We start from the raw sequence: 17,955 nt of genomic DNA, 5'->3' as shown, positions 1-17,955 counted from the left end.
TCCCAGGAAAGTCACTAAACCTCTCTGGGCCCCAATTTCCTCATCTGTAAAATGGGGTTTAAATACCTGCTCTCCCTCCCTCTTAGATTGTGAACTCCTTGTGGGACAGGAATGGTGTCTAACCTGGAGAAGCAGCATGGGCCTGGGAGTCAGAAGGACCTGGGTTCTAATTCCAGCTCCGCCACCTAATAATAATAATGGTGGTATTTGTTAAGCGCTTACTATATGAAAAGCACTGTCCTAAGCGCTGGGGGAATACAAGGTGATCAGGTTGTCCCACGTGGGGCTCAGTTTTAACCCCTATTTTACAGATGAGGTAACTGAGGCACAGAAAAGTTAAGTGACTTGCCTAAAGTCACACAGCTGACAAACGGCGGAGCTGGGATTAGAACACATGACCTCTGACTCTCAAGCCCGGGCTCTTAACGCTGCGTCTCACCTGTCTGCTTTGTGACCTTGGGCAAGTCACTTTGTTTCTCTGGGCCTCGGTTACATCATCTGAAAATGGGGATTAAGACTGTGAGCCTTATGTGGGACAAGGACAGTGTCCAACCCAATTATCTTGTATTAACCCCAGCACTTAGTACGTGCCTGGCACATAGTAACAAATACCTCAGGTATTATCATTATTATTACCTGATTATCCTATATCTTCCCTAGAGTTTACCACAGGGCTTGGCACATAGGAGCACTCAGGAAATATAATAATAATAACAAGAAGAATGGTATTTGTTAATTGCTTACTATGTGTCAAACACTGTTCTAAGCCTCTGGGTAGGTACAAGGTAATCCCGTTGTCCCACGTGGGGCTCACAGTCTTAATTCCCATTTTACAGATGAGGTAACAGGCACAGAGAAGTTAAGTGGCTTGCCCTAGGCCACACAGCAGACAAATGGCAGAACTGGGATTAAAACCCACAACCTCTGACTCCCAAGCCCGTTCTCTTTTCACCAAGCCATTAAACCCACAGGTGACAGGAGTCAGTGATGATTTATGGAAGGTCTGTCCAAAAAGTAATGATTTTCTTACTTTCCCCACTATAAAGAGGTATAATAGGGGAAGGACTACTGGGAAAAAATGTTTGTGGGCTGGTAAATTTTTTGCACCTGCACAACGGTAGGAGACTGAATTAAAATTATGGCAACTCGTAGAGGGCTCTGATTTTATATTGTGCTACATCCATCTTGAGTAACAACTGGGATAACAGCAGTAAGAGAGAACAAAGAATCAGAATTGGTCAATAGCAAGTTCATTAACTCCACTGTCCATTCATTCATTCAATCATATTTATTGAGTGCTTACTGTGTGCAGAGAATTGTACTAAGCGCTTGGAAGAGTACAATATAATGATAAAGACACATTCACTGCCCACAATGAACTTAAAGTCTAGAATACTAAAAGCTTTCACCCCTCCCTTAGCCCTCAGTACTTACGGACATGTCTATCAGTAATTTATTTTACTGTCTGTCTCCCCCTCTGATCTTTAGGCTCTTTGTGGGCAGGGTTGATCTACTCTTTCATAGTGTACTCTTCTGAACACTTAGTACAATGCTCTATATACAGTAAACTCAGTAAATGCAACTGATACTCAATAAATAGCATTACTGGGAAAACTTCAAGTGTCTCAGCAGGAAAATTTGAGAGTGGGTGGGGAGGGAGATCTGAGGAGTAGAAATCTCTCAACTTCCAGGTGCTACTCATTTATGGCCTTTAGCTGACAGCTCCTGCCATCTACAGTTGCTCATGATGGCCGATGGCGCCGTGGATCAGTTCCACATGGGTATTGGCCCAGCAGGATTTTCCAGTATCCAGATGGCTCAGCCCAGGCCTGACTCCTAAGGTTTCATTGTTCAGGAATTTCCTCAATTTTTAGAAGTTGTCTTTAAAGCAACATTGCCTAGTGGCTACAGCTTGGACTTGGAAGTTAGAAGGACCTGGTTTCTAATCCCTGCTCTGCCACTTGTCTCTTCTCCTGTGTGACCTGGGGTAAGTCACTTAAATTCTCTATGTTTGTTACCTTATCTATAAAATGGGGATTAAGACTGGGAGCCCCATGTGGAATATGGACTGTGTCCAAACTGATTAGCTTGTATTTATCCCAGTGCTTAGTACAGTGCCTGACACATAGTAAGCGTTTAACAAATACCATTTTTTTAAAAAAAAAACTACATAAGTACCCACAGGCATGAGAACAACTCATCTTTTCCAGAAGTCTTATCCTCCAACTAGCCTGGCATTTGGTATCAAAGCCCTGGATCTCAGTTTAAACACTGCTTCAATAAGTCTATAGGATGTCTTCTTCATGGCTCATGGTATCCTTACATCAATTGAATCCCAAATGCTCAGAACTTTTGTGATTAAAAAAAAATCCTGTGTGGTTTTCATAAACTCTATCCACATAAACTGTGTCCCAACACAAAGCCAAAACTCCTCTGTTATGGATTCTAGGATGTTAAAACAGCCTCTGTGGCAATAAAAGAACTAATGCATTGTGTGCAGCAGTAAATAAACTAAATAAGCCCCACTGGCCTAAATAAGATGATGTGCACTCCATGAGGCTTAATTTACTCCCAAGGAGGGATTTAGGCACTGGTGTCTTTTAAATCAGATTCAAAACAAGTTCATAACCACAGACGATAGACCTCACATAGTCAAACATCAAGCTTTTAACCTGAGAATTAGTATTCTTCAGAAAACATCATCTCATACAGAGTATCAACTTCACTGTTCTCCTCTAAAATCGACCCTCTCCGTTAACATGCTTAATAGTGAGCCGATTCAGTTGGCTCTCTCCTGCACCTGCTTTTCTCAAAGGGATCCACTGATCCCTGCTACTAATGGTTTGATAACAAACCAACAGGAGTAGGAAATGTTTTTTATCAAGGCAATGAACTTGCTGATCTTGAGAGAATTACAAAGGTAGTTGGTGGGATAGGTTTACCTGACTTGAGGCGGAGGAATCCCTACTACTATGCAATCCAGTTGCACTCGGGTTCCCTCGGGAACTTCTCGGCTCCTTAATTTCTGAGTAAAACGAGGCGGCTGTCCCAAGGGCTCCTCATAATACAAAGAAGAAGGCGACGATCCCGGGGTGACCTCCCCACTGGCGACTTCATTGGCAGCTCGTTGGATTTCCAGCCGCTCGGCCTCCTGTTGCTCAAGGGCGTGATTCACTTCATTATCTCGGGTGTCTCGGGGGATGGGGATGGGGACTGAAGATCTCTCTCGCCTTTCTGACAAATCGGAGACTCCAGAACTGGCTTCCTGTGCCACTCGGTTTTGAGATTCCAATTTGCTCTTGTGGTTTTTGCAGGCTCGGGGTCTGATTCTTTTGGAGCTGTGGGCTTTGAAAAGGGAAGACAGTTCCTCAATGAAATCTGCGGCCTTGTTCAAGAAGACCTTTTTGGACTGAGCTTCGGAACCGTACTGAGACTTCTTCGGCTCCTTGGTGTTGTCTTTAGAGTCGGCCGGAGCCCGCGAGAGCTCCTGACAGCGAGTTGGGATAGTTTGGGCCACTTGCCTGTTCGAACCCAATTTTGGAGAGTTTTTCACCTGCTCAGAAGGACGACACACACGGGACTGGGTCTCCTCCACTCTGTTATCCAGGGGATCCTGATTGATAGCCCGCCTTGCTAGATTAACACTTTCATTTAATTCTTCTTGACTCAGGAAGGCAGAGAGATCTGGAAGGTCATCCTGTCCCCCTCCCCCCCCTCCTCCTCTTCCTCCTCCTCTTCCTCCCTCAGCAGCTTCAGAAGCGCTGCCAAAATGGAAAGGGTGGGCCGACGGCTCTGCCCGGCTCCTCTCGCTGTTTCCTCGATGTCGGGTTTCAGCCAAATAGCTTTCCCGGAGGAGCTGAGATATAGAAGTGGAAGCTTCTATGCTGTCTTCTTGCATGCTGTCAACAAAATCAAAGAACAGGATCATTCCTCAGGAATGGTCAATTTGTTATTGCTTTTTCTTAAAAACAGGAAACTTAGAACAAGATATGACCCTAAGTAAGCTACTAGTAATACATCATTTACTCCACAGACTCTGAGATTATTCTCAAAATATGAAAATGTGAGCTAGAGGGAGGACTTAAATACAGACTATGACCATCACAGTCTGGTAGTAGTAATGCAATTTCTACTATATATGACAAGCAGTGTGATCTATTGGAGAGAGCATGGGTCTGGGAGTCAGAGGACCTGGGTTCTAATTCTGGATCCACCGCTTGTCTGCTGTGTGACCTTGGGCAAGTCACCTCACTTCTCTGTGCTGCAGTTACCTCTTCTGTAAAATGGGGATTAAGAATGTGAGCCCCAAGGGGGACATGGAATGTGTCCTACCTGAGTAGCCTGTATCTACCCCAGCACAGTACAGTGCCTGGCTCATAGCAACAGCTTAACAAATACCATTGGAGAAAAAACAAAACAACTACACATTCATTCACTCGTTCAATTGTATTTATTGAGTGCTTACTGTGTGCAGAGCACTGTACTAAATGCTTGGAAAGCACAATTCAGCAACAAACAGAGACAATCCCTACCCAACAATGGGCTCACAGTCTAGAAGGGGGAGACAGACAATAAAAGAAAACAAAAACAAGTAGACAGACAACACATGCACACACACCAACAGAATAAAATATCCTTTGTCAATGAACAGAATCACCTCTGACAGAAAATGCACTGATAAACATTCAAGATAGAAAAAAAACTAATTTGGTTACTAACAATGTGACACTTTTCTTTCTTTTCTCAGGGAAGCCCTTTACTGTAGGAGATTATGCTTCCAGATGTTACCACTGTTATATAATCATGGGTAAACCTCTTTACTTCAGTTTCCTCATCAATCAATCAACACTTAACTCCCTTCTCAAACCCCCTGTCTCCCCATCTCCTCCATCCCTTGCCTCTAATGACCAGGCTCCCTACTTTACTGAGGAAATTGAAACTATCAGGTGCAATCTTCCTAAACTCTCCCTTTCTCCTCTCCGGTACCTACCTCCTCCTGCCCCTTCAACTCTCTTTCCTTCCCAGCAATGTCTCAAGAGATCTACTTTTTTAATCAAAATCCACCCCCTCCACCTGCACACATGATCCCATCCTTTCACACCTTATTAAAACACTTACCCCCTCCCTTCTTCCCTCACTGACTGACAACTTCAACTATGCACTCTCCAATGGGTTCTTCCCCACTGTTTTCAAACACACTCATGACTCCCCTATCCTAAAAAAAAAACCCTCCCTTGACCCCACGGCTCCCTCCAGTTATCACCCCATCACCCTTCTACCATTCCTTTCCAAACTCCTTAAGTTGCTTATACCCACTGCCTCAAGTTCCTCTCTTCCAATTCTCTCCTTTACCCCCTCCAGTCTGGCTTCTGTCCCCTTCGCTTCACAGAAAGCGTCCTCTCAAAGGTCACAAATGATCTCCTTCTTGCCAAATCCAATGGCCTCTACTCCATCCTAAACCTCTTCAACCTCTTAACTGCCTTTGACACTGTCGAGCACCCCCTTCTCCTGGAAACATTATCCAATCTTGGCTTCCCTGACACTGCCCTCCCCTGGTTTTCTCTAGCCACTCATTCTTGGTCTCTCTCATGAGCTTCTCCTCTATCTCCCACCCCCTAATGCTGGGTGTCCCTTAAAGTTCAGTTCTGGGTCCCCTTCTATTCTCCATATATATTCACTCCCTTGGAGAACTTGTTCACTCCCATGGCTTCAACTATCACCTTTATGCAGAAAATTCCCAAATCTCCATCTCCAGTCCTGCTCTCTCTCTCTCCCCCTCTCTCTCTCTCTTCAGTTTCACATTTCCTCCTGCCTTCAAGACATCTCTACTTGGATGTCCTCCTGTAACCTCAAGCTTAACATGTCCAAAACAGAACTCCCAGAATGAGTCGTTTACATTCGTTGCCTTGAATTCTTCAACTCCAACTAATAATAATAATAATGTTGGCATTTGTTAAGCGCTTACTATGTGCAGAGCACTGTTCTAAGCGCTGGGGTAGACACAGGGGAATCAGGTTGTCCCACGTGGGGCTCACAGTCTTAATCCCCATTTTACAGATGAGGGAACTGAGGCACAGAGAAGTTAAGTGACTTGCCCACAGTCACACAGCTGACAAGTGGCAGAGCTGGGATTCGAACTCATGAGCCCTGACTCCAAAGCCCGTGCTCTTTCCACTGCGCCACGCTGCTTCCTAACTATCCTGGACCTCCTCCAATCTGGCTTCCGGCCACTCCACTCTACCGAAACTGCCCTCTCAAAGGTCACCAATGACCTCCTTCTTGCCAAATCCAATGGCTCCTACTCTGTCCTAATCCTCCTCGACCTCTCAGCTGCCTTTGACACTGTCGACCATCCCCTTCTCCACACTTTAACCAACCTTGGCTTCATGGACTCTGTCCTCTCCTGGTTCTCATCTTATCTCTCTGGCTGTTCATTCTCGGTCTCCTTCACGGGCTCCTCCTCCCATCCACTAACTGTAGGGGTTCCTCAAGAGTCAGTTCTTGGCCCTCTTCTGGTCTCCATCTATACTCACTCCCTTGGTGAACTCATTCACTCCCACGGCTTCAACTATCATCTCTACGCAGATGACACCCAAATCTACATCTCCTCTCCTGTTCTCTCCCCCTCCCTTCAGGCTTGTATCTCCTCCTGCCTCTAGGATGTCTCCAACTGGGTGTCTGCACATCCCCTAAAATTCAACATGTCTAAAACTGAGCTCCTTATCTTCCCTCTCAAACGCTGTCTTCTCCCCTACTTCCCTGTCACTGTGGACAGCACGACCATCCTTCCCGTCTCACCGGCCTGCAACCTTGGTATCGTCCTTGACTCAGCTCTCTCATTCACCCCATGCATCCAATCTGTCACCAACACCTGCCGGTCTCACCTTCACATTATCGCCAAGGTCCGCCCTTTCCTCTGCATCCAAATGGTTGTGCTGGTACAAGCTCTCATAATATCCTGACTGGATTATTGTGTCAGCCTCCTTTTGGATCTCCCATCCTCCTGTCTCTCCCCACTCCAGTCTATTCTTCATTCCGCTGCCTGGATCATCTTCCTACAAAAACGCTCTGGGCATATCACTCCCCTCCTCAAAAACCTCCATTGGTTGCCTATCAACCTTCGCATGAAGCAAAAGCCCCTCACGCTTGGCTTCAAAGCTCTCCATCACCTGATCCCCTCCTACCTCACCTCCCTTCTCTTGTTCTACAGCCCACCCCGTACACTCTGCTCCTCTGCCGCTCACCTCCTCACGGTCCCTCCTTCTTGCCTGTCCTGCCGTCGACCCCTGGCCCATGTCCTACCACTGATCTGGAATGCTCTCCCTCCTCACATCCGCCAAACCAACTCTCTTCAAAGCCCTACTGAGAGCTCACCTCCTCCAGGAGGCCTTTCTAGACTGAGCCCTTCCTTTCCCTCTGCACCTCCTCCCCTCCCCATTCCCCCTACTCCTTCCCTCTGCTCTACCTCCTTCTCCTTCCCACAGCAGTTGTGCATATGTGTATATATTATTTATTACTCTATTTATTTTATTAATGATGTATATAGAGCTATGATTCTATTTATCTTGATGGTATTGATGCCTGACTGCTTGTTTCGTTTTGTTGTGTGTCTCCCCCTTTTAGACTGTGAGCCCATCATTGGGCAGGGAGTGTCTCTATCTGTTGCCGAATTGTACATTCCAAGCACTTAGTACAGTGCTCTGCACACAGTAAGTGCTCAATAAATATGATTGAATGAATGAATGAATGAACTCCTTATCTTCCCAACCAAACTCTGTCCTCTCCCTCGTTTTCCCATCATTGTAGATGGCACCACCACCCTTCCTGTCTCACAAGCCAATAAACTTGGCATTATCCTTGACTTCTCTCTCTTATTCAACCCAAATATTCAATCTATCACTAAATCCTCTTGGTTAAACCTTAACAACTTTGCTAAAATTTGTCTTTTCCTCTCCATCCAAATTGCTACTGTTTTAATCCAAGCACTAATCCTATCTCACCTTGATTACTGTATCAGCCACCTCTCTGACCTCCCTGCCTCCTATCTCTCCCCACTCCAGTCCATATTTCTGTCTGCTGCCTGGATCATTTTTCTATGAAAACATTCAGTACATGTTTTCCTACTCCTCAAGAACCTTCTGTGGTTGCCCATCCATCGCTGCATCAAACAGAAATTCCTTACCATTGGTTTTGAAGGCCTCAATAACCTTGCCCCCCCCCCCCCACCTCACTTCGCGACTTTCCTACTACAACCCAACCTGCAAACTTCACTCCTCTAATGCCAATTTATTCAATGTACCTCAATCTCATCTATCTCACCACTGACCTCTCACCTATGTCCTGCCTCTGGCCTGGAACACCCTCCTTTTTCATACCTGAAAGACATTTACTCTCCCCACCTGCCAAGCCTTTTTGAAGGCTTATCTCTTCCAAGAGGCCTTCCCTGATTAAGCTCTCATTTCCTCTTTTCCTACTCCCTTTTGTGTCACCCTTGCAAAGACTGTACTAAGAGCTTTGGAGAGTGCATTATAGCAATATAACAGAATACATACACATGTTCTCTGCATGTAATAAACTCACAGCAGGTGGGAGAGACATTGATATAAATGAATAAATATGTACTTAAGTGCCAATGGGGCTGAGGGAAGGGTGAATAAAGGGTGAAAACCCAAGTGCAAGGGTGACACCCTGACTTGCTCCCTTTATTCACCCCTGCCCTCAACCAGCCCCACAGCACTTTTGGACATATCTATAATTTATATATTTATATTAATGTCTGTCTCCTCTTCTAGACTGTAAGCTCATTGTGGGCAGAGAATGTGTCTGTTATATCGTTGCGTCACACTCTCACAAGCACTTAATACAATGCCCTGCACACAGCAAGCACTCAGTAAATACAACTGAATGATTTATGGAAAGGTTTCAGGGATCTGAGGGATTCATTTATTCACATATATAAAGTACTCTCATATGAGTAATAAATTACAAATAAATGTTTTTCAGTAGAGCCACACCATGGGATGACTTCACTTTCCAAACTATGATAACAAGAGTAGGCAAAAAAGCGAAACAGAAAATTTTTGTGACTTTAGCTACTTATTATATACACAACCACCTTTTCAGCATTAGAACATGAAGCCCTGAATGCACAAACAGTGCCTCTCTCTAAATGATTTATAGTATGCCTAGCACGCTGTGGATACTTAATTAACACTGTTGTTTTCACTGATGCTACTAATTATAACTGGGCTACATTAAGAAGTACTATTACTAATAATATAATGAATGTAAACAGAATGGCAAATCCTAGCCATGACTACATAAAGTTTTTTTGCCCCAATTTCTCTTATGTTTTTTCTCTCTTGGTTCCTTAAAATGTGATGAAAACAATTTCCATTTGGTCTTTTTTATAATAAATATGGGGTTTACATTTAGACGAAAGTTTCAGTGCTCATTCTTTTTCTCTCTCTTTCCTGGAAACCTCTCTGTCCCAGCTCTCTCTGTCCCAGTTTCTTCCCAATCTGTATTTTTTAGGCCAACAGCCAAATTCCTAAGGTGCTATCTGAGTCTCTGCTGATATTCACCACTGCTACAGATAGGAAAATTATTAAACGTTTTGGTGCTGAAGTGACCCCAGGGAAGGGTAGAAAAGATAAATTGCAGAACATAGTCTTGCCAAAACATGCATTCGTTAATAAAACTCAGGCCGTGCAAGGAGGCTGGGAATTTTTGTCTTTCTGAGACTCCTTTAGAATCATGCTCTTTCACAAAGCTTTGGCATGAGGTTGTGAAAGCAACTTCTGGTTTTAAGTCAGCCATGTCCAATGTATAACACATATGATGATTTTAAGGGTTGAATGACCCTTAATTATTCATCTCCCCAAAGTATTCCTCAGGTGAATTGTCACAGTCTACTTTTTATAATAGAGAAAACTGAGGCACAAAGAATAAATTCATTCATTCATTCAATCGTATTTATTGAGTGCTTACTGTGTGCAAAGCACTGTACTAAGTGCTTGGGAAGTGCAATAGAGCAATAAAAAGAGACAATCCTTGCCCACAGTGAGGGTCTAAAGTCTAAAGGGGGGGAGACAGACAAGTAAATAGTAAATATACAAATATACAAGTAAATAGGCATCAATATAAATAAGTAGAATTATAGATATATACTTACATACATAATTGCCATGGGATGGAGAGATGGGGAAAGAGTAAAGGGAGCAAGTTGTTGTGATGCAGAAAGGAGGGGGAGCTGAGGAAAAGAGGGGCTTAGTCTGGGAAGGCCTCTTGGAGAAAGTGGGCCTTCAGTAGGGCTTTGAAGGGGGAAGAGTGATTGTTTGGTGGATATGAGGAGGGAGGGCCAGAGGTAGGACGTGGTCTAGGGATCGGCAGCGAGACAGAAGAGGTCGAGGCACAGTGAGAAGTTTAGCACCAGAGGAGTGGAGTGTGCGGGCTGGGATGTAGAAAGAGAGAAGGGAGGTCAGGTAGGAGGGGGCAAGGTGATGGAGAGCTTTAAAGCCAATAGTGAGGAGTTTTTGTTTGATATGGAGGTGGATAGATAACCACTGGAGATTTTTGAGGAAGGGGGTAATGTGCCCTGAATGTTTCTGAAGAAAGAAAATGATTTATTCAAGATCTCACAGCTAGTGGAAAAGCCAAAATTATAACACCTTCATAAGAACATGAGCAATCCTCTACTGGTCCATTCTTTGACGTCCATTCTTGACATCTTTGATGTACATTCTCAGTGATAGGGATATACTTCCTAATATCTTTAAGTTTTCCTTCTAACAACCCATTATGAATGCTTCATTCATTAATCTATTTAGCACCTTATAAGGAGTTTATTTTTACCCATAAATTGATCCAAATTCTTCTGCCTGCATAACTACCAGTAGTAACAAACCAGTCAATGAATCAATCAATGGTTGATTATGCTTATCACTACCTGTGTGGATATAGTGTCAAACACACTTTTAGTAAAGTCATGGTAATTCTGTTGTTGCTCAGGTACCTGTACCTCTGTGTCTCTGTTCTTTGGTAACTTGGTAGGACAAGGAGGGCCTGGTAATTAGGTAGCTCAGTAGATATATATTTTGAAAAACATGAAGGTAAAGGATAGGTAGATAAAAAATGACTAGGCAGACTCATGGAAAACACATATCTGGTTAAAATAGTTATTAAAAAAAGATAAAGACAGAATAAATCCCAGGCATAGGTGACATTAGAACAGAGATGTCTTCATCAATCAATCAGTGGAATTTATTGAGCACATACTAGCTGTAGAACACTGTACTACGCGCTTGGAAGAGTACAATACAATAGAGTTGTTAGACTCGAGACTGTGAGCTCGTTGTGGGCTGGAATTATCACTCTTTATTGCTGTATTATATTTTCCAAGCACTTAGTACAGTGGTCTGCACATAGTAAGTACTTAAAAAAAATTGAATGAATGAATAATCCCTACCTTAGGGGTGCTTACAGTCTATTTGTTCAGTGCTTTTCTTTTACAAAGTGCTTCCATATTACTTCCACATGTCCTTACAACATCCCCTCAAAGTAGAAAAGACATGTTCAGTAACTTGCTTAAGGTCATACAACAGATAATTGACAGCACTGGGTATAGAGTCTTTCTCCTATCTCCCAATCTTATTCATGCATTCAACAGTATTTATTGAGTGCTTACTATGTGCAGACCACTGTACTAAGTGCTTGGAACGTACAATTCAGCAACAGATAGAGACAATCCCTGCCCAAAGATGGGCTCACAGTCTAAATGCATTTTCCTCTAGACCACAGTGTATATATGTATAGATATATATATGAAGTATCTTCTATGGACCTGATCTGGTAATTCTTATAATGTTTGTGGTGTTTTTTTAGTGATGTTTGTTAAACACTTACTAGGTACCAAACACTGTAGTAAGCACTGGAATAGATAAAAGATAATAGGGTTGGACACAGTCCCTGTCCCACACAGGGCTCACAGTCTATATCTCCATTTTACAGATGAGGGAATGGAGGCACAGAGAAGTTAAATGAGTTGCCCAAGGTTGCATAGTAGACAAGTGGAGCTGGGACCCAGGTCCCCTGACTCCCACCTCCGTGCTCTTTTCGTTAGGCCACACTTCTTCTCTACCTCTGTGCCTCTGCTTCTGTGTCTCTTGTGAGGTACATAGAAAGAGACAGGTATCAATTTGACTTCTCTCTAAAAATCTTATTTCAACAAATCTCTGTCATGGAAAATGTAAAAAAAAAAAAAACCAAACGGTTATGCTTTCTTTTTCCTGTATGTGGGGATCAAGCATTATATGTAACTTCATTTTTTATTTTCTTTTTGATAACCAGTTTAATAGATTTTGTTTTATTTTGAAATCTTTTCAACCAGAACAAGAAAAACTGGGTACTGTCCAACAAAATTTTAATCTTCATTAACACTGTCCTCTCCTTGTTCTTCTCCTTCCTCTCTGGCTGCTCATTCAGTCTTTTTCCCAGGCTTCTCCTTTGTCTCCCACACCTTAACAATAATAATAACCTTGGTATTTGTTAAGTGCTAACTATGTGCAGAGCACTGTTCTGAGCATTGGGGTAGATACAGGGTAATCAGGTTGTCCCACGTGAGGCTCACACTTAATCCCCATTTAACAGATGAGATAACTGAGGCACAGAGAAGATAAGTGACTTGCCCACAGTCACACAGATGACAAGTGGCAGAGTCGGGTCCCTCAAGTCTCAGTTCTGGGCCCCTTCTATTCTCTATCTACACCCACTCCCTTGGAGAACTCATTTGCTCCGGGCTCAAACTACCATTTCTATGTGGATGATTCCCAAATCTTTCTCCAACCCTGCTCTTTCTCCTTCTCTAGAATCTCATATTTCCTCCTGCCTTCAGCACATCTTTACTTGGATTTTCTGCCATCTTTACTTGGATTTTCTGCCAACACCTCAAACTTAACACATCTGAAACAAAGCTACTTATCTTCGCACCCAAACACTGTCCTCCCACATCTTTCCCATCCTCCCTGTCTTGTAAGCCCATAACCTTGGCATTATCCTCAACTCATCTCTCTCTTTCAACCTACATACTCAATCTGTCACCAAATCTTGTCAGTTCAACCTTCACAACATCGCTAAAATCCAACCTTTCCTCTCCATCCAAACTGCTACCACGTTAACTGAAGGATTTACCCTATTCCATTTTGATTACTTCCCTGCCTCCTGTCTCTACCACCTCCAGTCCATATTTCACTCTGCTGCATGGATCATTTTTCTACAAAACATTCAGTCCAAGTTTTCTTGCTCTGAAGAACCTCTAGTTGTTGCCTATTCCCCTCTACATCAAACAGAAACTCCTTACCAATGGATTTAAGGTACTCAATCATTTTGCCCCTTCTACCTTACCTCTCTGATTTCCTATTACAACCCAGCCTACACTCTTTGCCCCTCTAATGTCAACCTATTCACTGTACCTTGATCTAATCTATCTTGGATCCTGCGCCCACCTCCTATCTCTTGCCTGGAACTCCCTTCCCCTTCATAGCCAACATAAAATAACTCTCCCTTCCTTCAAATCCTTTTTTAAAGCGTATCTCCTCCAGCAGACCTTCACCGTCTAGGCCCTCATTTCCTCTTCCCCCCTCCCTTCTAATTCATCCGTGCACTTGGATTTGCACCCTAAATTCACCCAACCCTCAACCCCACAGTACTTATGTTCATATATGCAATTTATTTATTTATATTAATACCTATCTCATTCTCTAGACTGTAAACTCGTGGGCAGGGAATGTGTCTACCAACTCTGTTATACTGTACTTTCCCATGTGCTTACCTCAGTACTCTGCACACACTGTGTTCAATAAATATGATTGATTTGTTCTTGAGCCCTGTGTGGGATGAGATATACCTGATGTGATTGTCTTGTGACTGTCTGTTCTTAACACAGTACTTGGAACATTCTAAGTGCTTAATAATAACAATAATAATAATAATGGCATTTGTTAAGCCCTTACTATGTGCCAAGCACTGTTCTAAGCACTGGGGGAGGTGGTACAAGGTAATCAGGTTGTCCCACATGAGGCTCAGAGTCTTAATCCCCATTTTACAGATGAGGTAGCTGAGCCACAGAGAAGTTAAGTGACTTGCCCAAAGTCACTGAGCTGACAAGTGGCAGAGCCGGGATAATAATGTATTTGTTAAGTGCTTACTATGTGCCAAGAACTGTTCTAAGCGCTGGGGGGATACAAGGTAATCATTTTGTCTCACGTGGGGCTCACAGTCTTAATGCCCATTTTTCAGATGAGGTAACTGAGGCACAGAGAAGTTAAGTGACTTGCCCAAAGTCGCACAGCTGACAAGTGGCAGAGTCAGAATTAGAACCCATAACCTCTTAATCCCAAGCCTGTGCTCTTTCCACTGAGCCACACTGCTTGGTACAAGCAGTACCAAGAAGCTGCTGTTTCTGCTGTTTAAGAAACAGCATAGCATTATGAGACTGCACTCTGTTCACTCAGCTATCTAAACCAGATAATTTATAGTCACTCTCACAAAGCAGATAAACTTTTGCTGTTTCCATCACACATGGTGAATTACGTTCAACCATATTTCTTTCCTGGATTAATTTAGAGATGATAAAATAAGCAGTTCTCAAGAAATTTGTATTTTATTTTGGAGGCATAGGCTAAGGAATTGTCATCGCCATTGTCGGTCACTTTCACAGGCTCCTCCTCTGCCTCCGACTCTCTAACTGTGGGAGTCCCTCAAGACTCCGTTCTGGGTCCCCTTCTTTTCTTCATCTATACCAACTCCTTTGGAGAACTCATTCACTCCTATGGCTTCAATTACCATCTTTACACAGATGATTCTCACATCGACTTCTTCCACCCTGACTTTTCTCCTTCTCTAAGTCTCATACTTCCTCCTGTCCTCAGGGCATCTCTACTTTGATTTCCTGCCAAAACCACAACAAAACATGTCTAAAACAGAATTCCTCACCTTCCCACCAAAATCTTGTCCTCCCTCTGTCTTTCCCATCACTTCAGACAATACTACCATCCTTCCTGTCTCATAAGCCCAGTAAACTTGGCATTATCCTCGACTCGTCTTTTTCATTCAACCTACATATTCAATCTGTCACTAAATCCTAGCAGTCTTACCTCCACAACATTGCTAAAATCTGCCCTTTCCTCTCCAATCAAACTGTTACTGTGCAGATCCAAGCAGTCATTATGTCCCATCTTGACTACTGCATCAGCCTTCTCATCGACCTATCTGCCTCCTGTCTCTCCCCATTCTAGTCTTTACTTTACCCTGTTCCCTGGATCATTTTTCCATAACACCATTCAATTCACATCTCCCCCCTCTTTAGGGACCTCCTGTGGTTGCCCACACACCTTCATGTGCAACAGAAACTTCTTATCATTGGCTTTAAAGCATTCAATCAGTTTGCCTCTTCCTACTTTATTATTAATATTATTATTAATAATTATTAATATTCATAATTGTGTTATTTGTTAAACGTTTACTATGTTCCAGGTACCCTACTAAGCTCTGGGGTAGGTACAAGCTAATCAAACTAGACATAGTCCCTGTCCCAAGAGGGGTTCAGAGTCTTAATCCCCATTTTACAGATGAGGGAACTGAAGCACAGAGAAGTGAAGCAACTTGCCTAAAGTCACACAGCAGACAAGTGGCAGAGCTAGGATTAGAATCCAGGTCCTTCTGACTCCCAGGCCTGTGCTGTAACCATTAGGCCACACTGCAAGGTAACACTTTACCTTGATGGTCTCCCACTGCAGCACAATCCAACCCTCTGCTCCTGTATCACAACCATCTCGCTGTACCTTGCCACTGATCCCTTGCCCTTTTCCTTCCTCTGGTCTGGAACTTCCTCCAGCTTCATGTATGACAAACCACAACTCTCCCCACCTTCAAAGTTTCATTAAAATTACATCTCCTTCAGAACACCTTTCCTGAGAGCCCTCATTTCCCCTTCTCCCTCTCTCTTCTGCATCACCTATGCACTTGGATCTGTATCTCTTAAGCACTTGATATCCACCCCACTCTTAGCCCCAGAGCACTTATGTACATATCTGTAATTTATTTTAATGTCTTTCTCCCCTCTAGACTGTAGGCAGAGAACATGTCTACTGACTCTATTGGACTGTACTCTCCCAAGAGCTTCGTATAGTGTTCTGCTCACAGTAAGTACTCAGTGAATAGCATTGATTGTTTGACTCAACCCTTTAACCTTGTCTATAAAGGACATATATAACTTTTAAAGTAAGTATTGTGTTGGAAAAGTCCTTTCGTTCTGCTGAGCTTGCAGTGCTAAACTCAGGTTAAGTGCTGAGAACGTGTCAGAAGGAATTACACAGCATTATCAATTTTGGAGTCACTTTTGGTGCCATATACATACCTTATTTTAGTTCCCCATCCTGCCATGGGAACCTGGTGTCAGCATGTCCAATTGACCATCAACATTTAACGACCCCCTATCTCCACACTGTATCTCCTCTCCCATTGCCAATTTGAATGGCCTCAGTTCAGAATTCCGGGAGGAAGAACAGGACCACCCACATTCACAGCAGCTGCTAACAACCAGAAGAACTCCCAGGTATACACTGGAATGCAGCTCCAGTGGAAAAAAAAAATACACCCTTTCCACAAGCTCAACCTAATGCTTTTCTGCCCCACTCAGCTGAATTTTGACAAAAAAGTACTACTGTACGGATGAACCTCCTGCATATTTTGTATCTTAATCTAAACCCCAGTCAAAAAGAGTCTGGTGGACTACTGTGAAATTTCCTCAAGCTGATGGTGGGGGACAGAAGAAAAGGTGCCTTAGGGTAAGTTTATAAATTATTCAATAGATTTGTATAAGGTCTCTTTTTTTCTTAAATGTTCCAGATTGTCTAGAGGAAAGAGCACGGGGCCGGGAGTCAGAGAACCTGGGTCCTAATCCCAGCTCCGCCACTTGCCTAATGTCTGATTTTAGAAAGACACATAACTTCTCAGTACCTCAGTTTCCTCATATGTATAAAAGGTATTCAATACTTGTTCTCTCTTCTACTTAGACTGTGAACCCCATGTGTGAGGGATTGTGTTCAACCCGATTAATTTTTATCTAACCCAGTGCCTTGAATGTTGTTTGAGACACAGTAAGCACTTAACAAATACTATTAAAAAACCCCAAAACTTGAAGGGAAATGGGTCAGGATGAAAATAAATGGGATCTGACAAGATCTCAGACCAGATAACTTTTTTTTTAAGACCAATGAAATAGGCCCTTGGTTGGGATAGAGACTGGGGACTTTTATTTTTCCTTTTTAAAACTATAAAATTCCCAGAGCTGCTAGACAGCTCAGTCTCACATTAGGAGGTAGTAGTCAGGAGACAGGGAAGGGACTACAGTTAGGTCAGGCAGATGACATGTTTTCGACAGTGGACACAGGCAGTAACCAGAAGATAGAATTAAGGAATGTTCTTCCAACGAAGCCAATTGTCTGGATACAGTGTGATGTGGGATTGAACGAAAGGATTATGCGCCTATGTTGATGCTAAACCATTAAGAACTTGATTCTAGAAGACAGACTAGAGGAGAATATATCGGCTATAACCCAATAGATGTCTTCTTTGGATTATTAGCTGTTTTATTTTTATTTTTTCATTTTAGTCATGATCCATCAGCCTGATAGAATGGTGTTGCAAGAAAAGAATGATGGATTAAAGCTGTATTTCTCCAAGGGCTTCGACCTCTATCATGGAAATATTCTATATTCAGCAGGCCCAAACCCAAGCACTAAAACTTGATAAATTACCCTGAAAGGTCATGTGATGCCAGTTTTGGTTGGAGGCATTATAAAATGAACCTGTGGTCAGGGAAAGATGGATCTTTCTCTCACTTTCTTGAAAGAATGGTAGGATGAAAAGGGCAGTTTAATAACAATATTGCTGGAA

At 43.0% G+C, this 17,955-nt stretch overlaps 1 protein-coding gene across 3 annotated transcripts in view; it reads right to left on the bottom strand.

Moving 5' to 3' along the window:
* MYPN (myopalladin) overlaps window positions 1–17,955 on the bottom strand; it is a 131,264-nt gene that overhangs the window by 75,912 nt on the left and 37,397 nt on the right. For all 3 annotated transcript variants that reach the window (XM_029061428.2, XM_029061430.2, XM_029061429.2), the window contains exon 3: window positions 2,943–3,899. In XM_029061428.2, coding sequence (XP_028917261.1) covers window positions 2,943–3,898 — 956 coding nt within the window. In that variant the 5' untranslated portion in view covers window position 3,899. The remainder of the gene's footprint in view (window positions 1–2,942; window positions 3,900–17,955) is intronic.

This window comes from Ornithorhynchus anatinus, chromosome 3 (assembly GCF_004115215.2).
Source record: "Ornithorhynchus anatinus isolate Pmale09 chromosome 3, mOrnAna1.pri.v4, whole genome shotgun sequence".
NCBI classification, from domain to species: domain Eukaryota; kingdom Metazoa; phylum Chordata; class Mammalia; order Monotremata; family Ornithorhynchidae; genus Ornithorhynchus; species Ornithorhynchus anatinus.
Note: the sequence above shows the minus strand (reverse complement) of the source record. Positions and strands in the feature narration are given on the sequence as shown.